Below are 22,705 nucleotides of genomic sequence, written 5' to 3'. Positions count from 1 at the left end.
GACGAGATCAGCCGCAAGAGATATCAGCATCTTGGTCTATAAAACACACCTTGGAAGTAAAACACAACACGTAGCAGCTGTATGAAGATGGAGAGGTTGGCAGGGACAGAGAGCTGCATCAAACCATTTTTCGGATCAAGACCACAGGAATCAACTTTTCACGTATGGAGTTGAAAGAAATCGCTACGTGTGTCGTTATTTCGCCGCAACCCTTGCACCTCTAAAAACATTGACGTCGACTTCACGACGTTGATTGTGTTAGGGTCACTGCTAACTTTTATCGGTTAAGAAAATGGAACCCAATGGTACTGTATTTAGTGTTCATAGCTTGTTCATTTTGAATCTCTATTAGAAATAATCCCGTCACAATTCCGGGTAACAGCGTAGTGGCTTTGCAGGAGACGCGGTGTAGACGAATAATGAATCTGGTCAAATCCTAGTGAGCCATCTAGCCTGTGCGCCACTACTATCGGTTTGTCTGTTACAGTACACGGCCTAATTTAAACACGGCTTCCCATATCTTTCTGTATGTTATGACCCGCCATCGAGGAAAGATTGAAACCTTATACAATCGTACATGAGCGAAGATTTTTTTCCCCTATTTTGACGAACGCTGACTTAATACATCCAACCGACACCGCAAATAATTATTCCCGCCTTCTCGTTCGAAAGGTAATTAGCACTGAGAAAATTCATTGGCTTCACTGACTCTAAATAAATGTCGTTAAGTTTCTCAAGATATTGTGGAGCGCATAATATACTGCGCAGTTTTTGACAATTTAGAGCTGTTCTCCAGACCAGACCTAATACGCCTCATGGACCGTCTCAAAACTTTTAGCTGGCCACTAATTTCTCCCTCTCATATTAAACTTGTCAGAGATGTTCATCCCAGCTTACATTTATTTATTAAACATGCTAAGAGAGACCCTGAAGGCCCGAATCTTACATCGGACCATGGTTTCACAAACAGTATTTTTTATCATCACAGTTATGTTTTTTCAACAGCATATTTACTTAAGAAATGACAATTTTAATATGACAAATAGTTACAAAATAGTATTAATAGAATAAAAATTATTTTAATGTATGTAAAGACACTGTGAATCAACAGCGCTGACTAAGAGCTAATAATGTTAATGCTAGCAGTGCTAGCGATACTTTGACATACCGAGTTCTCACAGAAAGAAATGTAAATATACTACACTACCTTTCAGAATTGGGAAATGTAATTTTGGTTGAAAAGAAGGCTGTAATAGCGTAACAACTGTACAGGACGAAGACACAGCCATAATCGTCGCTTTAGTAGTTACGCCATTGGCTGTCGTTTGAAGCAGGAGCTTTTTATCAGTGCCGGCCGTTGTGCCCGAGCGGTTCTAGGCGCTTCAGTCCGGAACCGCGCTGCTGCTACGGTGGCAGGTTCGAATCTTGCCTCGGGCATGGACGTGTGTAAGTAATGTCCTTAGGTTAGTTAGGTCTAAGTAGTTCTTAGTCTAGGGGACTGATGACATCAAATGTAAAGTCCCATAGTGCTTAGACCCTTTCGAACCATCTTAATCAGTTTTGACATAAAGAGGGAGGGATACATTGAATGCAGGTATTCATCACCACCTCCAAGCGCCGTAAGCTTTCCTGAAAAAGACCTTGCACGATAACATCACAGTAATCAACAACTGGAAGTATAAGCGTTTGTTAAAGTTTTGACGTTAAATTAAGAGCAAAGGCCCTAATATCGAACCCTAGGGGACGCCTAATTCTGCCTGGTCTCATAGTGCCAGAAAAAAGGCATTTTTGGAGAGATGGTAGGTGCAAGTGAAACCATTCCATTAACTTGGAAAAAATTAGATCGCTCACTTTAACAAGAAAAAAGTCTGTGTCGACTGTTTCAAAGGCTTTGCCACAGAAACACGGCATAGTGGCCCCTTTGTCTAACTATGGCAAGCTTCAGGTCATCTGTTAAAGAAGACGTCGTGCTGCGATGTTTGCGACGACTGGCGTTCGTCTAGTAGGTTGTTTATACTTAAGTAGTTATATATCTGATGGAGGATTATACAACTAAGGCCTTGGACGGTGCCGGAAGAATGTAATTAGGACGATAATCGGAAGGTGTTGTGGCAACGACCTTATTAGATAGTGGCTTGACAATTTCCTGTCTCCAGGTCACAGGAAAACACTTGTGGTTGAGGAGTGATAGAAGATGTGTGACAATGGGCAGTAGTAGGTTAATAATAAAATCCATCATTTAGACTGCTATGCCCAGTAGACGTTGATCTGATACGCATGATGCATTTTTTAACGATATTGACAGGAACATGCTTGAGACAGAATTTTTCGTAGTTACTGTCATTTATCCCCATAAACTGATTGTTTTGTTTTCGGTTCAGTTGTGGTTGAAGGTAATGTGAAGTAACGATTCCTTTCCTCGAGTGGAACAACGGGATCAGCTCCAGCTTTTACTTTTCCTATATCAGAACCTCTCCAGTATTCCATTACACAACATTATGTTTCTGTTGTCATTTAATGAACGGGCATACCTAAGTTAAGCATTTCTCACAGTTTGACGTCATGAAAATTACGTCGCGGGCAGTCACGCCTGGTTCCGATGTTATGTGAGGTGAGAGGATTTCGTTTCAAATATGAGAGTTGACTACTAGCCGTGTTATGGGTAGGTGCAGTTTGAAGTAGCGTCAAATTTGAAGATGAAAGCATACACTAGAATTTCACAGCGGAGGGACTGTTGTGTGTAAGATTTATATTAGTGGCAGCGGCTATAAATCTATGTTCATTTGTTGATTAAAGGTAGAAATATGCCAGATATACGTATTGTATTGTAGTGAACTATCTATAAGCCTTTTCTTGAGAGTGGGGGGTCCATAATTCTGCACCGGCGAAACTTTGGAGATCTCGTATCGTTAAACGTATATGCCTGGCCCAGCGGAGGTAAACGTCCATGGCGTGATTGATTTTTTTTTTTTTTTTAGGTGATGGAGGAACTATTAATATGTGCACACTCGCAGTGGTACCATTCGGATGTCAGAAGGAGCTTTGAGTGCGGTCTGTGATAAATCTGCGAGTATCATTAGAGTAACATGTGACTATGGTCATTAATTTGTGACGTCACTAAAGGCGTTCAGTTTTCCCTACTGTATGAGGGGACTTTCAGTAAGAAATACAACACATACTGTATTTTTGTCAGCCGATTTGAAGAAATACGGCGTTTGCTGTGAGACATCGTAGAATACTCCCATTTCAGCCACTATAGTTTCATAAAATATGTGGAGGCAACACACGTAGTCCTCAAAATTACGTCTGTAGCTGAGGTGCGTTACGAGCAGAAAGATGACAGTGGTTTTCCTCCAAAAAGAAACTCAGACGATCGCAGATATTCACAGGCGCTTGCAGAATGTCTACGGAGACCTGGCAGGGAACAAAAGCACGGCGTCACAGAAGTCTGCGCACCCGAGAGGAGCTCCAAAACTCCAGTGGACTGTTCTCCCTGATCCACCCTCCAGCCCGGATCTTGCACATTCCGACTCACATGTGTTTGGCCCAATGAAGGATACACTCCGCGGAAAGCAGTACGTGAATGATTGGGAGGTTCTTGATACTGCAAGACGTTGGCTCCGATGCTGACCAGTGGAGTGGCACCATGCGGGCATACAGTCCCAATTAGGTGGTGTAATGCCATTGCACTGAACGGAGATTATATTGAAAATTAGAGTTTTGTAGCCAAAACAGTGGGAAATAATATGACATGTTGGATTACTGAATAAAACATGCTTTCAGAAAAAAAGTGTTGGATTAGGTATTTAAGGTCGCTCGTAATTTGGTGTAGAAACGTGTGAGGAAAATGTGGTCATATGAAAGTAGCGGAACTCGAATTCTATCTCCTGTGGTAACGGTATTTCGCGACGTTCGTAAATTACTTAATGGTCGGTGAAAGGTTCCTTAAACGGAGGACGCGAGCGATGTGTCCAAAGAATCTCGTCAGATACTACAGTCGCTACTCTACCTATGTCGTATATGAAACGCAGACTTAATAACGGCGGCGGGGAATCCCCGAATCCCCGTTGGCAACGGCACATTCGAATCGGAACTCGAGGGGAGAGAGGAGTGCATTTTCGTCTTCTTGGCAGCGGCGCAGGTCGCGGCGCGATGCGTGAGCTCAGCTTGCCCAGCAAATTAGCGCGCCTGCTCTGTCGTGTAAACCTCGGCTTGTCGCGTAATCGGAGCTGGCTGCGCGCGCGCGAGGGCGCGGCGACTGACCGAGCGCCGTCCTGTCTGCTACCCACTCCGGTATTCCTGCTCTCACACCAGGGTTTGCAAAAAAAGAAGTGCTGTCATGAAACAAGGACACAAATGATTCTATACTCTCAGCTCGGGCAAAGACTAGTTAAGCACGTACATGATAATTACATAGCTGTAATTTTTACTGGAATCAGGCTTAGTAACATCAGCGTGGCATCACTAAATTTCATATCTTTTAGTAAAAATTTAGTAGATGTGCCATATTTCAGTATGTATTAATTAAGATATGAGTGAAAGTACATGGTAATGAAACCAAAATGTTCAAGTAAACGTAAATCCACAAACGAGTCGTTAACGGGACAGTTGAGAATTACTCCTGTATTGTGCTAGTTGTACATCTGTTAGAAATGTAAATTTTTTCATAAAGTCCCCACGTATCAGGGCTAAAATTTCACTCATGGTCCGCGGCTGTGGAACGCATATAGGGTGTAACAGAGGTATGGCCAAAATTTCAGGAAATGTTCCTCTCACTTAGAGGAACACAATCTAGCCAACCACAATAGAAAGAAAAATCATTGTTCGACGTTTTTACCATAAATGTCGAAAAGTTCTTGACCGACTTAATTCAAATTTTTACACGTTACTTCCTGTAAACTTCCAGATGGACAGTGCTTACAATTTTTTTATTGAAGAATGTACAGCTTTACTCATAAACCAGACTGCGATAAAAATGATGATTTGCTGTACTTTCAAAAAGCACGGTTTCGTATTCTTCCTCGCAGTCTGTTTTAAGAAAAAACCAAAAGTTGTTTTCAGTTTATCTGCTTATGATTAGAATACTAACCATGCAGTCTGAATCGTCCGTACCTTTGTAATCCTACTCGTTCGCCGATTAAGCCCAAACGTACTCCTGCAGGGCACTTTCGTCCTTCAAATCTCTCCCAATATAAACGCTGAGCGCGACTACTATTACCACCTGCTAATCCGTACAGCAAAGGGGCATTTGCCAACTCCGCATTTGAGTGCACATCCAGTGGAGAGGATTGCCGGAAACTAAGTCCGTGGTGGGCACTAAACAGTTGATGCTACGTGCTTCTCGCTAGTAAAGCAATGAAGCGCGTCACATCTCAACATTATCTCTGATAAAGTGAAACAACGAACACTGGTGGCGAACCTACGAATTGCAACTTGCTATAAATTCTAACAAACCTAACCAAGATGGGGTTTTGAACATTTCAAGTAATAAAACGATTCATGCACTACTGGTAAGTTCTGTTCCTGTGTCGTTCTCATGATTAATATGATTATGAAAAGAAGTAGTGTAAATAAAGCGTCTCTGGATTCACGCCTACATAACAAACTTTATTCCTCTATTAGCGCTTACCGGCCACGCGTTGCTGCTGTGGCTAAGTCTGATTCAATGGGAAAGAAAGAAACGAGAAAGCACACGTTCTGCTGCTCCCTCGTGCACAGAGGGAAGGAGGAAAGGAGGTTAATGAATATAAGCCATTTATTTCTAGAGTATTGTCTAAAAATTTAAACAGGTCAAGAACTTTTCGAAATTTTTGGCAGAAGTGTTTCCCTTTATACACTCTTAGGACAGAAAAAAGACACACCACGAAGGAATTATCTAATTGGGACGGAAACTGGTTAATGTATACAGATAAACACATGATTAAAAGTTCACGAAAGTCGGATGGTTTACCTGAGAGAGAGAGAGAGAGAGAGAGAGAGAGAGAGAGAGAGAGAGAGAGAGCGAGCGAGAGCGAGAGCGAGCTTCACAAATTGAGCAAGTCATCAACAGGTTGGTCCATCTCTATCCCCTTTGAATGTTATTCGGCTTGACATTGACTGATAGTTTTACGTGTCCTCCTGAGTGGGTATCCTTCAAAATTCCATACTGCTGGAGCCTTAGGTCGTAAAAATCCCCAGTAGTTTGGATGGCCCTGTCCATAATGCGTCAAACTTTCTCAGTTGGGAAGGTATCTGACCAGCTTGCTGGCCAAGACAGGATTTGGCGAGTGCGAAGACAAGCAGTAGAAACGTCCGGTTTGTGCGGGCGGGCATTATCTTGCTGAAATGTAAGCCCAACTCGGCTTGCATGAATGGCAACAAAACGGGGCGTACATTATCGGATGACAACGTAAGTGGTCCTGATATACAATGAAATGGCACCCTTAACCGTGTTCCTGGTTACTGGGCCGTACAGAGGGCAACAGACAGATTTGTATCCCACCGCTGTCCAGGGCGCTCCACATACGTCTCCGCTCATCATCGGAACTCAGTCCCAAGCGAGACTCATCGCTGAAGACAGTTGTACTCCAGTCAATTAGGCTCCAGTCCGAATGTGACCGAAAACAGTGCAAACGGGCTTGTTGGTGTACAGAGCCATTGTTTGTCGGTGCAATGGGCGCCCTGAGCTCAGCTCCCTGTTAGTGGCTAAAGGTTCTTGTGGTCACTCAGACACCATTTGCACGTCGGATCGATGATAATGATGAATCCTGGGCTGTGAGCGCCTGTTTGACAATTGCTCTGTCCTCACGTTCTGTCTTCTATTTAGGTCGACCGCTTCCTTTTGATGCAGTGTTCGGCGGTGGTTCAACCATTCCCGCCAACATCGGTGAATAGTGGCGTCGCTTCTATTCAGATATCGAGCGGTCGATGATTACCCCAAGGGGCTTCTTTCAGCCCAAATACACGTCCTGTCTGAGGCGCTGCCATCTGCGCATATTGTTCATGCTCTTGTCTGCGAGACCTAGTTACTGTCCAACTGAGCATTCAGAATGAATTTCCAGCGACTTCATGCACTTGCATCGACATGTCCACTGCTTCCTATCCTTACCTCCTGCGCAATGAAATTACTCTGCAGCGTCATACATTCATCCATCGGCCGCCATCAATTTGTGACCAATTTGTGGAAGTCCTTCGTGGTGTGTCGTTTTTTTCCTTGAATGTGTGTGACACATTTTATATATTATATGTGGCGCTCCAGAATGTATATAAAAGTATGCTCGTATTCGAATGCAATGTTGTGTAAAAATTTCAAAGAAATTTGTGAAGAACTTTCGGAGATCTACAATTTCGTACGAACGAATATTAGCAATTTTATTTGTGTAGATGTTTGAGGATGGTTTTCTGAAAGTTTGGCCATACCTTCTTGTTAGACTCTGTTGGATGAGGCACCGACATAATTTGCTGTTGATGTAAGACGATGTACTAAAATTGTCCAAGAAACATAGGCTGAAAAGTGTCTGTACCCTGGCCTCCAGGGTCGCCTGATCTCAACCCTCTGGAGTTAACTGTAAGAGGCATCTCATAACCAAAGTGAATAGCGCTCCCGTTGATAACGTTAAAGAATTGGTTCAGCGTATTGTACAGTTTTGTCAAGGTTTACCAGATGATTTGAGGTGTTTCGATCGTAGCTCAGTGCATAGACGAGTGCATTATTGAATCTGAATGTGATGACGACACGTAGGATGCCCGCTTTTGCAAGTACAGGCGTACAATAAATTGTAATGTGCAACTTTGTCAAATAATAATTGTTGACGCATGCCCTAATGATATGTAAGTCCACTTACATGAGGACTTAATCGAAAAGTTTACGTTTCAAATCGTTTTGAATATTTCTCGGGTATTCAGCCGGGTGGCGTACACCAATAGGCATGATATTGTACATCATACTGAAATCAGTCGTTAGTATCTGCTAAGTACGATGAAAGCATTAAAAGAAACCTGTTTTATCTCTTGAAATTAATACTGAATATCAGCTATTGTACAGGTAAATGACAGGCCTCTGATCCCACTATGAAGAATATCTTGTATCTTGTGCTTATCGTGCCACAATTAATCTATGAAATCTCTTACCTCCTCACCACAACACTCCTTACGCATTTTGTTTCCTTAAATTGATCTTTTTGGTACCGTGAATTCGCGAAATACGTGTTAAACAACCGAAAATCTCTTTTTGCTCTCCTACATTGCTTGAGTAGTTCCTGAAGAAGTATTCGAGTTATCGCCCAAGAAAGCAAAAGCGGAAATTTGGAGGAAAAAGGTAGGAAATTAGACTAATTAAACGGAAAAAAGAAAAGTGAATTTTGAAAGCTAGGCTATCTAAATTAACATTATATTTTATAGGGCAAATAAGAAGCACAGTAAACTACTACTTTCGCTAATAACGGCGTGAAAGGATTCCAAATATTGTATCTTAGGTAGAAATAATAAATTAAGTCCCATAGGACCCAGGCCCTTTACGACGTATCATATGAGATACGCAAAACATGATGTTTAACAGCTTTTAATGGGCGACGGGTGAGGCTTCTCTGTTTTTCGTGACATGTGTTAGTTCAGACACACTGCTGTTAATACTATTTATTTATTTTTCGTTGTAATCATCCTGCAATATATCGCAACGTCAGACGTGGAATGCTAGAGGTTTCATCAGTAATTTGCTTTTGAAATGCAAATATTCCATAATAACAGGTTATACGCAAATACTGTACTATTAGCATCCACTGTTGAAAAGATGGCTTATGCAACTCAAAACGCGCACGCGAATTCCATTGGCGGAAAAGTGCAAAATTTGTTTTGCTTTTATTTCGAAGAGGGTGTTCTCAAAGTTCTTTTTATTCAGTCTGTATTTTCACAAAAATCTGTAAAATATTTTGTTTCGAAAGTGAAGATATTAGAGATAACGTAGTTTCGTTCTATCAGTGACAATGAAATCGGGAGGATACAGAAATAATCCAGTTTGTTCTCATAACTAGCTTAACCTAGTTGATGTATTTGAGTTCATTCAGTGACACAAAACATCCATACAAACGCATAATTGCGTGAAAAAGATGCAAATTGATAATGCACGCCGTGGATAAAAGTGTTTCCTGGTTGTTTTTAATATGACGGGCAAACAGTTGAGGGGAGTGTGTGAGAAGAGGGTCGGGTCACGCGCGAAAATGAAGTTGCTTCTGGCGCAGTCCTTGGGCAATTTCGAACACATTTCTGTCGCATATTATAAGAAAAACAGTATCTCACGAGGATGACGGAAATTGGTGGCTCTGCGAGTTCTGTATACCGACTATCGGTACGTCAGAAATACGCTGGCATTCTTAAAATACAGTAGTTATGAGAACTCTTAAGACGACTGTATGCATTTGCAGAAGGGGAAAATAATGTGGATCCATAAACGCTTCGCAAGGAAGGAAGGAAGGGGAAAGAAAGGAAGATTGGGTTTAAACTCTCGTCGACATCGAGGTCGTTAGAGACGGAGCACAAGCTCGGTTGATGTCAAGGAAGGAGAAGGAAATCGACCGTCTCCTTCCAAAGGAACCGTCCTGACATTTGCCTGGAGCGATTTAGGAAAATCAAGCAAAACCTAAATCAGGGTGGCCCAACTCGAGTTTGAACCGACGTCCTCCCGAATGCGATTCCAAAGTGCTGAACACTGCGCCACCTCTCTCGGTAAAAAGCGCTTCGCCTCCAGGCAACATTAACACGAATTGCGTTTGAAATGTCTCATTCGTAAAGTGGCAACAAATTCAATAGAACATGAAACTGCAAAGGATATGGGCTAGGAAGAGGATTTCATTGATACATAATTGTTACTTAACTTGGTCCATAACAGTCGCTATTCAATTAATAAGTCACGGAATTGAAGGAAACTACAGTTCATTACATCAGCTGTGTGGTACAAGTTGTTTCAGGTACGGCAAGGACAAACAAAAGCTAAGGATAAGAAAGCTGATCAGGCGTATACTGTTGCCCTGTATCTGGTATCTTGCGGCGACAACGCCTTTCGTTTGCACGATGTACATGTCTTTGTTTCCAATGTTGTATTGTACGGGTTTTCGCCATGTTCTACGGGGATACGTGCAGAACTAAGTGCGCGTGTGTTGTGTGTGTTACAGCAGCCGACCTGGAGACTGTGGGGCGAGGAGCGCGTGGAGGGTGCTCTCTACACCGTCTACCTCAAGAAGGTGCGATACCACCGCCCGACGCGAAGCGTCTCTTCCGTGAGTATTCGCAGTTCTCCATTTTCCTGCAGTTATGTAACGCAGCAGTGATCGATTACTGACACTGTGGAGTTAAATGTTTGTCACATACATCATTGAGCAAATGAATTAGACACACCTACGCAGCAGATACCAGCAGCCCCTTGAGCTCTGATTATAGAGATGACAACATCCAGGCAGAGTCTCCGTGTGTAGCGGTCTTCAGTCCGAATACTGGTTCGATGCAGATTTCCACGCTAGTCTCTCCTGCGCAAGCATCTTCATGTTTGAATAACGGCTGCAACCTCCATACATTTGAACCTTCTTCTTCAAACCGTTGGCTCCTCCTTCAATTTTTACCCCACTCACTTCGCTCGATTACCAAACTGAAGAATCCTTGGTGCCTTTCAACTGATCCCTTCTTTTAATGAATATGTGCCATAAATTTTCTTTTTTGCTCAATTCGATTTAGTACCTTCTCATTAGTTATTCGATCTACCCGTCTGTCAAAAGCTTTTGTTCTCTTTTCCTTTGAAATGTTAACAGTCCACGTTTCACTTCCGCATAAGGCTGCATCCAGATAAATGCCTTCAAGGAAGACTTTGTAATATTGAAATTCATATTCGATGTTAACAAATTTCTCTTTTTTAAAAATACTTTTTGTCGTTACTAGTTTGCATTTTATGTACTCTACTTCAGACATAATCAGTTATTTCGTTACTCAAATAACAACAGACAGAGGTTATTTTAGTGCCTCATTTGCTAATCTAATTCCCTTACACTGAATACATTCCAACAACCTTGTTTTAATTGCTGATTTTTTTTGTTTTATGGGCATAAGGCCGTGGTCCATGGCATAAACTTTTGCCTATCGTTTCGTTTTCAAATGCTGGAAACGTCATCAGAGGCATAAGGGCTCGGAAAGCAGTTACAGACTCGAAGGCGCCCAGCAAGACGAACTGAGCTTGTTAAAGTGTGTAACTGTTTTCTGATCGTTAAAGCTTCTGATCGTTAAAGCTTCTGATCGTTAAAGCTTCTGATCGTTAAAGCTTCTGATCGTTAAAGCTTCTGATCGTTAAAGCTTCTGATCGTTAAAGCTTCTGATCGTTAAAGCTTCTGATCGTTAAAGCTTCTGATCGTGTCTTCAACATTGGAGGACGAAACGTTAGGCAGAGAAGTATACCTTGAGCCATGACCTAATGGCCATTAAACAAATATCAACAATTGCGCAAATACCGACCGTGAAAGCCTGCAATCAATGATTGAGCCTCGTTTTATTTTTTGTTGAGGTCCATCTTAAAACTTCTTTTCAAGCCACTATTTATTCTTTTCAAATCATGTTTCAAAGATGATCCACGTCCTTTGCCATCTCTGAGGTTTGCCGAAGAAATTGTTATTCTTACAGGATTCTATTTTTTCTTGTTGAACTTTAATCCCATTCCGAATTTATCTTTGCTTTCCTTCACTGCTTCTACATTTTACTGACAGTAACATGGGAGATATGCTACAACAGTGTCTCGTCCCCTTCTTAACTATGGCCCCACTTTCACGTCCTTCGACTCTTACAACTGCACTCTGGTTTCTGAGAAAATTGTGGATAACCTTTTCCACCCCGTGTTTTATGCCTGCACCCATCAGAATTTCAAAGTGTGCATTCTAGTCAGCATTTGTTATAAATTTGGATTTGCCTTTCTTCATTCTGTGTTTTAAGATGTCGTTATAGAATTACTTCGCGTGTTCCTATCCTACATCTCTCCGGAACCCAAACCGAACTTCTCCAAGATCAATTTCTATCAGTTTTTCCACTATTCCGCAAATAATTCGTGGCAGTATTATGCAACTAAGACTTATTGAAACTATGATTCGGTAGCAGTAACACGAATCAGCACTTGCCTTCTTTGGAAAGGGATTACTATACTCTTCTTGAAGACTGAAGGTATTTCAACAGTCTCGTACAATGAAGTGACAAATGGGATAGCGATATGCACATATACAGATGGCAGTTGTATCGCGTACTCAAGGTATAAAAGAGCAGTGCATTTGCGGAACTGTGATTTGAACTCAGATGATTAACTTGAAAAGTTTTCCAACGTCGTTATGACCACAAAATGAGCATTAATAGACTTTGAACGCAGAATGGTAGTTGGAGCTAGACGTGAGTGACATTCCATTTCGGAAATCGTTAAGGAATTCAGTATTCCGGGCCCCATAGAGTCAAGAGTGTGCCGAGAATGTCAGATTTCAGGCATTACTTCTCGCCACGTACTAACGGACAACGCAGTGAGTGACGGCCTTCACTTAACAACCGAGGGCACCGGCGTTTGCGTAGGGTTGTCATTACTGACAGATAAGCAACACAGCGTGAAATGATTGTAGAAGTCAATGTGGTACGTACGAGGAATGTATCTGTAGGTACAGTGCGGCTAAATTTGGCGTTAATGGGCTTGCTTTTGCTAACACCACAACATTGCATGCAGCACCTCCCAATTTAAGTTTGTAAGAGCTGACGGCAAGGTTCGAGTGTGGCACAGAGCCCACGAAGCCGCGGACCAAGTTGTCAACAAGGCAGTGTGCAAGCAGGTGGTGGCTCCATAATATTGTGGGTTGTGTTTACATGGAAAGGAATGGGTCCCTTGATCCAACTGAAGCCATCATTGATTGGAAGTCGTTATGTTCGACTGCTTGGAGCCCATTTGCAGCCATTCGTGGACGGAATTTTTATGGATGACAGTGGGCGATGGCACTGGACCACAGTTGTTCGCAACTGGTTTGATGAACATTCTGAACGATTTGAGCGAATGGTTTGGCGACTCAGATCTCCCGATTTGAATCCCATCCAACATTTATGGGACATAATCGAGAGGTCAGTTCGTCCACAAAATCCTGCGCCGCCAGCCTTTCGCAATTATGGTGGCTGTAGAAGCAGCGCGGCTCAACACTTGTGAAGAGGACTCGACAGCGACTTGTGGAGTCCGTGCCACATTGAGGTACCGCCGGATGGCGGGCTAAAGGTGGTCTGACACGATATTGGGAGGTATCTCAAGACTTTTGTCACCTCAGTGTATTTCTTGCATATCAGATGGAATACCTTTGTCGTAGTGTGTTCTCCCTAGAACCTCATTTATTCCGAGGAAATGTCATCCACTCCAAGAGCCTTATTTCGACTCAGATATTTGAGTGTCCTGTCATTCTTCTCGTAGTATCATATCTGCCATCTCATATTCATCTAAAACCACTTTCCGTTCTGTAATATTGCCTTCATTCTTTTTGTGTAGCCCTTCTACGAGGGGCGTTTGCAAAGTCCGAGAGATGGCACCACAGGCAAGTATCGATGACATCTTTTGTTAGTAGCATCTTTGGCTGAAACTTGGTGTGCGTTCTTCCCATATTGGTCTATTTCTTTGTGTTTGGCATTCGTGTGAATCAAGGAAGTCGAGTGATTGTGCCGACCGGAGTGACCGAGCCGTTCTAGGCGCTTCTGTCTGGAACCGCGCGACCGTTACGGTCGCAGGTTCGAATCCTGCCTCGGGCATGGATGTGTGTCATGTCCTTAGGTTGGTTAGGTTTAAGTAGTTCTAAGTTCTACGGGACTGATGACCTCAGAAGTTAAGTCCCATGGTGCTCAGAGCCATATGAACCATTTTTTCGAGTGATTGTCAAAAAATGGACGAAAAAGAATTTCGTGTGGGGATTAAACATTAGTTTATGATAGGCAACACGCCTCAGGAGGCAAAAGAGAAACATGATAAACATTATGGTGACTCTGCACCTTCGATTAGAACAGTTTATAAGTGGTTTCAAAATTTTCGGAGTGGCCATATGGGCATAAATGATGCTGAACGTTCTGGACGCCCTGTGGAGGTTACGACTCCAGAAATCATTGATAAAATCCATGGTATGGTGATGGATGACAGAAGATTTAAAGTGCGTGAGATTGCTAATGCTGTGGACATCTCGATTGAACTGGTACATAATATTTTGCATAAACATATGGACATGAGAAATCTATCCGCAAGATGGGTTCCGCGATTGCTCACGCTTGACCAAAAACGAAATCGTGTGAAGTGTTGCAAGGCTGGTTTGCAGCTGTTCAGGAAGAATCCGCAGGACTTTGTGTCGTATCGTCACTGTGGATGAAACATGGATACAGTACTGTACTCCAAAGTACAATCTAAACAATGGGTTACCAAGGGAGAATCTGCACCAAAAAAGGCGTAAAGGTCATGGGGACTGTCTCTTGGGATTAGCAAGGGATAATCCTCATCTACTATCTGGAAAACGGTAAAATTATTACAAGAGCATATTATTCATGGTTATTGGACCGTTTGAAAACCGAGCTGCAAGAAAAACGCCGGCAATTGGACCGCAAAAAAGTCATTTTCCATCACGACAATGCACCAGCACACACCTCAGCAGTTGTGGTCGCAAAATTATTGGAAATAGGATTCCAACTCGTTTAACATCCCCCCCCCCCCCCCCCATTCTCCATACTTGGCTCCCTCGGTCTATTATTTGTTCCCCAATTTGAAGAAATGGCTGGAGGGGCAAAGACTTTATTCAAACGGAGAGGTGATTGCAGCAACTAATAGCTATTTCGGCCTTGGACGAAGTGTATAAGTCTAAAAGGAGACTATGTCGAAAAATAAAAAAGGTTTACCCCAAACACGTAAGTAGTTTTTATTTTTGCACGGACTTTTCAAACGCCCATCGTATACATTCCTTCCACCATTCAGCGTTACAGTCTTTGCTTCACGAGGCACGAAAACCGTTGGAGACCATTTTAATCGATGGCCGCACGCATCAACGCATGAAGGTTGACTAGAGCTGGGTCCAAAACTCACACGTCTCGCTCGATGGCGTCCCATAAAGAGTATAATTTAAGGGGAGTGGCCTGGGCGGCGATACACTAGTCTGACCCAATGTGGGGACGGTGACAGTACATGGGTGGCCAAGCCCAAGGCCATATTTCTCACGCGGTGCCCTTACCAGTGTTAAACAGAGTGAACTCATACTTGTAAACATTTTTTGCTTTCGTATAACACGTTAAGACGACGTCTAATAACATTAATTTCAATAATTTAAGCACTGAAAGATGGTACACTTTGTCATAAAATTCAGGCTCTCACGGCCGGTATTTGCGACATTGCTCATATTTGATTAATTAGTCTTGGAACACGCCTTATGTCTACAAATAAAATATTAGCAGTATCACTCACCTTTACCTGTAGACTTAACCATTTTGTTTAGACATAAAACACACATTTCAACAAACACAAAATGTAAGTACGTACAAAAGAAAACCGGCAGACCTCCCACCTCTGATTCTTCAGAGAATCGAGTTCCCATGTATATAACAGCTTGAAACGTCTCATTACTTAAGAGATGAGTAAATGTGTTAAATATTTGACGTTAAGCGTTTAAGCGAGAAAAGTTCCGAAAAAGTTTGAAATTATATGTACTGTTCGTCCGAACTCTCGTAAGTGATAATATTCTCCAATACTGAATGACTGACTGAGAAGGAACCCCCTTGTGTGCGAGCTCGCAAAAGGCCGATGATGCTTCAGAATTCGACGCCCCACATGTTGCATGCCATGCAACCACAGTATTGGCTGCTAATGGCAGCTTGGGGAGGGACTGAAGGTATCCAGTGGTGAGTACAGCATGAGGCTGCGAAGCGCCGTTGAACGGCTTAGTCGACGAGTAGCTCACAACAGTGCTACAGCACTAGGGGTGTTGAAACGGGGCAAAGCAATGACAACGATAAACAAAGCAAATGTTGCATTATATCTACAACAAAAGTTGCCTAAGTTGAGATTTCGTCAGAAATAAATCCTAGCAATTTCGCAGTGTGTGAAAGTAGTAGTGGCCGAAATATTAGCGTTTCTGCAAGATGAGTCAGTGGAATGTGTGGTGTCGTACAAGCTCGACTGTTCGAACGAGGAGTACAATGATGCCGATAAGTGCTTAACAAGTGAAAGTTATATTCAAACAGGTGTCGAACCGCAGTTCATTATCCTGTTTCCAGTGAAACGTAATAAAGGACAATCGTCATCCAAGGAGCGGGTTGTTGTTGTTGTGGTCTTCAGTCCTGAGACTGGTTTGATGCAGCTCTCCATGCTACCCTATCCTGTGCAAGCTTCTTCATCTCCCAGTACCTACTGCAACCTACATCCTTCTGAATCGGCTTAGTGTAGTCATCTCTTGGTCTCCCTCTACGATTTTTACCCTCCACACTGCCCTCCAATACTAAATTGGTGATCCCTTGATGCCTCAGAACATGTCCTACCAACCGATCCCTTCTTCTGGTCAAGTTGTGCCACAAACTTCTCTTCTCCCCAATCCTATTCAATACTTCCTCATTAGTTATGTGATCTACCCATCTAATCTTCAGCATTCTTCTGTAGCACCACATTTCGATAGCTTCTATTCTCTTCTTGTCCAAACTATTTATCGTCCATGTTTCACTTCCATACATGGCTACACTCCATACAAATACTTTCAGAAATGGCTTCCTGACACTTAAATCTATACTCGATGTTAACAAATTTCTCTTCTTCAGAAACGCTTTCCTTCCCATTGCCAGTCTACATTTTATATCCTCTCTACTTCGACCATCATCAGTTATTTTGCTCCCCAAATAGCAAAACTCCTTTACTGCTTTAAGTGTCTCATTTCCTAATCTAATTCCCTCGGCAGCACCCGACTTAATTCGACTACATTCCATTATCCTCGTTTTGCTTTTGTTGGTGTTCATCTTATATCCTCCTTTCAAGACACTATCCATTCCATTCAACTGCTCTTCCAAGTCCTTTGCTGTCTCTGACAGAATTAAGATGTCATCGGCGAACCTCAAAGTTTTTATTTCTTCTCCATTGATTTTAATACCTACCCCGAATTTTTCTTTTGTTTCCTTTACTGCTTGCTCAATATACAGATTGAATAACATCGGGGAGAGGCTACAACCATGTCTTACTCCCTTCCCAACAACTGCTTCCCTTTCATGTCCCTCGACTCTTGTAACTGCCATCTGGTTTCTGTACAAATTGTAAATAGCCTTTCGCTCCCTGTATTTTACCCCTGCCACCTTTAGAATTTGAAAGAGAGTATTCCAGTCAACATTGTCAAAAGCTTTCTCTAAGTCTACGAATGCTAGAAATGTAGGTTTGCCCTTCCTTAATCTTCCTTCTAAGATAAGTCGTAAGGTCAGTATTGCCTCACGTGTTCCAGTGTTTCTACGGAATCCAAACTGATCTTCCCCGAGGTCGGCTTCTACTAGTTTTTCCATTCGTCTGTAAAGAATTCGTGTTAGTATTTTGCAGCTGTGGCTTATTAAACTGATTGTTCGGTAATTTTCACATCTGTCAACACCTGCTTTCTTTGGGATTGGAATTATTATATTCTTCTTGAAGTCTGCGGGTATTTCGCCTGTTTCATACATCTTGTTCACCAGATGGTAGAGTTTTGTCAGGACTGGATCTCCCAAGGCTGTCAGTAGTTCTAATGGAATGTTGTCTACTCCCGGGGCCCTGTTTCGACTCAGGTCTTTCAATGCTCTGTCAAACTCTTCATGCAGTATCATATCTCCCATTTCATCTTCGTCTACATCATCTTCCATTTCCATAATGTTGTCCTCAATTACATCGCCCTTGTATAGACCCTCTATATACTCCTTCCACCTTTCTGGTTTGTCTTCTTTTTCTTTGAACTGGGTTTCCACCTGAGCTCTTGATGTTCATACAATTGGTTCTCTTTTCTCCAAAGGTCTCTTTAATTATCCTGTAGGCAGTATCTATCTTACCCCTAGTGAGATAAGCCTCTACATCCTTACATATGTTCTCTGGCCATCCCTGCTTAGCCATTTTGCCCTTCCTGTCGATCTCATTTTTGAGACATTTGTATTCCTTTTTGCCTGCTTCATTTACTGCATTTTTATATTTTCTCATTTCATCAATTAAATTCAATATTTCTTCTGTTACCCAAGGATTTCTACTAATCCTCGTCTTTTAACGACTTTATCCTCTTCTGCCTTCACTACTTCATCCCTCAAAGCTATCCATTCTTCTTCTACTGTATTTCTCTCCCCCATTCCTGTCAATTTTTCCCTTATGCTCTCCCTGAAACTCTGTACAACCTCTGGTTCTTTCAGTTTATCCAGGTGCAATCTCCTTAAATTTCCACCTTTTTGCAGTTTCTTCAGTTTTAATCTACAGGTCATAACCAATAGATTGTGATCAGAGTCCACATCTGCCCCTGGGAATGTCTTACAATTTAAACCCTGGTTCCTAAATCTCTGTCTTACCATTATATAATCTATCTGATACCTTTTAGTATACATAATTATGTACATGGAAGATCATCCGCAACGTAGGAAAAAAAGAATTACAGGAGGATTTCGAATAAGTCCGCAGTAACATGACCGTGTAGTGCATAAGAAAAGCTATGGACATTCAAGGGGGACAGACCATGCTTGTTGCAAAACCCGGGGTTTGCGCGTTTCAAGGATGCCCGATGAAATTATCAGGATGTTCATAATAGTGACCTATCACGTTATACACGTCAAACGGCGCACGACATACATTAGTGATATCAAGGGAAGCAGTGTATGGTTGCTTAACTAAAAACAGTGCTACACAATTAGGAGACGTAAGATAATGAAATTTCAGACAAAGCGTCAACTTGACGATGCACAGAAAACTGCGGAATCGGCCCGAAAATAGGTAGATTAAGTAAACAAACCTATCCCGTCGTTCAGTAAGGAACTAGTTTTCAATTCCGTCCAATCGGGATTTTAAGAGGAAATGCATATGAAAGGAACCCTAGAAATCAGAGGTACCAAGAGAGTTGTATCAAGTTAACTAACACCAGTACCTTAACGCATTCGTATACAATTATGCCGACTCTTACTGTAGATGGTAAATTGGCTGGAAAGTCGGAAGTGCTCTGCCCCTACGAGTCTTCCTCGTGTGGGCGATCTTGCGAGGGCAGTGAGGAATATTTACGTCACAGCCCGCAAGAGTGGAAAAATGAGCGTAAGAGACTTTCAACTATGATATGAACACTGTTTTTAGCCAATAGCTGATCAAAATAACTTGCATTTGCTTGATTCTTGATCTGTGTATAAACATCATATTACCTTCGAGCAAACTGTTCCCCCTGAAAAGTATGTGATATTGAACCACTTGACAAACTCATCCTGTGGATCTTTGTTTTTTCCGTGCTTGTAAAACATATTATCGCACTACCTGCAGCGAAGCCTCGAAGGATAGCCGGTTTCACGATAAGCTCCACGACAGACTGTTTCAGAATCAGTTGCATGCCATTGTATTCCATCAATTCTCATCATCCAGTTACACCAGTACAATTCTGTATGCATTTTTTAAGAAAGGATATCTACCTGAACGCCGTGCACGGTTTGTAACTTCCAAGGAGTTCGCCTTCGATCTTGATGGTGCGAACCTTTGTGATCACTGTGGCACGCCATTTTTCATTCGGTGTTCATGGGTACAAGTTCATGGATTGTTTTGAACGTTTCTTGAATGTCGAAGATGTCCATTTTGTGAAGTGTAGTACATACATCCCATAGAAGGTTGCTCTCTGCATCCCCCAGAGACATCTGTTGTCTTGCTGATGCACATGGCATGTCATTAGCAGCTAATATAATAATTTTTAACTCGACAATTTCAAGTGAATCTTATTAAAGATTGAACTTGCGATCTCACACTCAAGGGGTTCCTTCTAGGAAATCTGCGCGCCATGCGCACACTTCCTCCAGACATATTCACAGTTCCGAACCGTAAAACTTGCCTTAAATGTGTTAAACCTTCAAATAAAATTGTAGCTCTTAATAAGTAGCCTTTGGAAACATTTTAAATTTTTTAATTTGATCAATAACTGTGTGAAACACTGAAAGTCAATTTTTTTTTTGCCCCTGTAAGCCCAGGCGAAACCCAGTTTCCTTTTTTCACACACAGAATTCTGAAAACTGTCTAGGAAATTAGATGGATGTAGTATTTCTTGATGTTCGTAAAGCATCCGATTTCGTATCACACTAATAGTTACTAACAAAGGTACGATCATACTGGGTATCAAACGAAATTCGTGACCAGACTGACGATTTCTTATTAGGCAGAACGCAGCATGTTGTCTTGGATAAGAGTTATCGATAGAGGTAGAAGTATGTTGTTATTCAGTATCAATGACTTGACAGACAACAGTAACCTCAGACATTCCTCAAACGATGCCGTTATCTAGATTGTTGAAAAAATCTGCACAAATATTCAGTCTGATCCTGATAAAATTTCATAGTGGTACAAAGATGGGCAACCTATTTTAAATGTTTAGAAATGTAAAACTGTCCACTTTACAAAACGAAAAAAAAAAAAAAAAAACGTAATGTCCTACGACGACAATAATAACACGTCATAATTGGAATCGGTCAACTCGTACAAATATTTGGGTGTAACAGTTTGTAAGGATATGAAATGGAACTATCCCATAGTAGTAGGTAAAGCAGGTAGTAAAGAGCAGTTGTTTACAAGAATATTAGGGGAAATTCAATTAGTCTATAAGTGCGATTGCTTCCACTTCTGCTCAGTGCATTTGGAGAGTCCAAATCGGAAGTTTCAGTCCACTTTGTCTAGTTCGTCTTTGTCTGTACTGGCAGTAGCAACACGAATAGGCCTGAGAGTCATTGACGCTCGTGCCATGTGAGACGTGGCGCCGTTTTGTTGTACCCAGACCCCCCCCCCCCCTCTCTACCACGCACATTTCTTCAAGATCGGGAAAAAAAACCTTGTCAATCGTCTGGACATAATGCTCAGAAGTGATCGTAACTGCCCAGTTGTTCTCTTCGAAAAACCATGAGCCAGTTTTGAATAACGCGCATCAAACACTCACATATTCTGTATGCATGGGCACGTGTTGTTTCGTGAAACAAAATTATGTTGATTAAGTGTGTGCACTACAGCCAGTTTGTACGGATGCAATATTAAGTCTTCATGACGGATTCGTCTCACTGTGCCATCAGAAATTGCAAGAGCAGCGGCATGTTTGCCTGAAGATTGCTTGGGGGAATTCAAAATCGCCAGCCTTACTTTCTCGACGTTTTCACGTGTCCTGATGGTTCTTGAAGGGGCTGGTTTCCTTTTCTGTGCACTACCAATATCCATAATAGTCTTCACTCACATACCAATCGATTTTCTGTCAGCAACACGACCTGCAGGCGCGAAATTAAACTTTTGCTTGAATCCACGCTGCGTAGCAATGACCGAACGGCCATTGAGAGAAGTAAGTCGTCGTAACGAATGTGCGCTCCTCTCTCGTCCACTGAATTATCGTTACTAAACTAACCCTAAAAAAAAAAAAAAAAGGTTGGGTTCCCACTTTCGAAAGGGCTCAGCCATCCATAACAATGAGGAACGGCTGCTGTGTGGTGTGTGTTTCAAATGAGAAAGTTTCCGCGCCACACCCTGTATTACAACCCGGTTTGTATCATTACCATGGTGAGTATGAACAAAAGATTACGCTAATTACGGCATGCACCGAGGCATTTAAGGTATCATTCTTCCCGGAAGCAGCAGGAAGAAATAAAATGTAGTCTGCCATGCACTTCACAGTGGTTTGAGGGATTCTTGCTCCCTACAACTGATTTTACCGATGAAGTTCGTGCAGTTATTAAGGTATTGGACACGAATTTTCGAGGAGCAGTGTTCAGGTCTTCGGGAGATTTATGTTTACCACGCTGTCCTTCAATTGATTAAAACGAATGTCAAAACTTGTTCCTTTAAAAACAATAGCCATAATTTCTTCCCTATCTTTGTGCTATCAGAACTTGTTCTCCGCCAAGACCTCTTCTCTAAGTTCCGTTTAGGAAAGGTAGTAAACAAACAAAAAGCTTCTTAACTATCTGGCTTTCAAATAATAGTCTGAGGAAAAAGTTTGGATTTTTAAAGGGTGCCGATTTTGGGAAGGCTATTTGCACAAGCAACAAGAATGTAAGTAATTCGTTTGACAGTAAAACACAAGCCCTGCAAAGCAAAATAAGTAGATCGGAATATTACGGTGAAAGAGGATATGCCGCAATATCTCTCTGACAGGAAACAAATGATGCAAAAAACCGACTGAAGGAAAAAGCAATTGACTGACCAGTCTGTTGATGAAAACTATCGGGTGTCCCATCACTAGTAACGCGGGTGCTGAGTAGACACGAAGAAAGGCAGCACAAATGGTCACAGGTTTTTTTGATCCACGAGAGTCACAGGGATGGTGAAATGACTTAACTGGCAAATGTTTGTAGTTCCAACTAAACTATCCCGAGTTTTAGGAACCTTCGTACGTATCGCTCCTACAGGAATCGCGAAGACAAGATTACACTAATTGCAACGTGCACAAAGGCATTTAAGCAAGCATACTTACCATGCTCTATACTGGAATCGAACGGGGAAAACGCCTTAATACGAGGGTGGTCTGGTAAATTT

General features: G+C 42.1%; 1 protein-coding gene across 2 annotated transcripts in view; it reads left to right on the top strand.

Annotated features, from left to right (window-relative positions):
- LOC126272618 (ral guanine nucleotide dissociation stimulator-like 1) overlaps positions 1–22,705 on the top strand; it is a 518,089-nt gene that overhangs the window by 420,902 nt on the left and 74,482 nt on the right. For both annotated transcript variants that reach the window (XM_049975577.1, XM_049975576.1), the window contains exon 2: positions 10,146–10,250. In XM_049975577.1, the coding sequence (XP_049831534.1) occupies positions 10,146–10,250 (105 nt within the window). The remainder of the gene's footprint in view (positions 1–10,145; positions 10,251–22,705) is intronic.

Source organism: Schistocerca gregaria, chromosome 5 (assembly GCF_023897955.1).
Source record: "Schistocerca gregaria isolate iqSchGreg1 chromosome 5, iqSchGreg1.2, whole genome shotgun sequence".
Lineage (NCBI taxonomy): Eukaryota > Metazoa > Arthropoda > Insecta > Orthoptera > Acrididae > Schistocerca > Schistocerca gregaria.
Note: the sequence above shows the minus strand (reverse complement) of the source record. Positions and strands in the feature narration are given on the sequence as shown.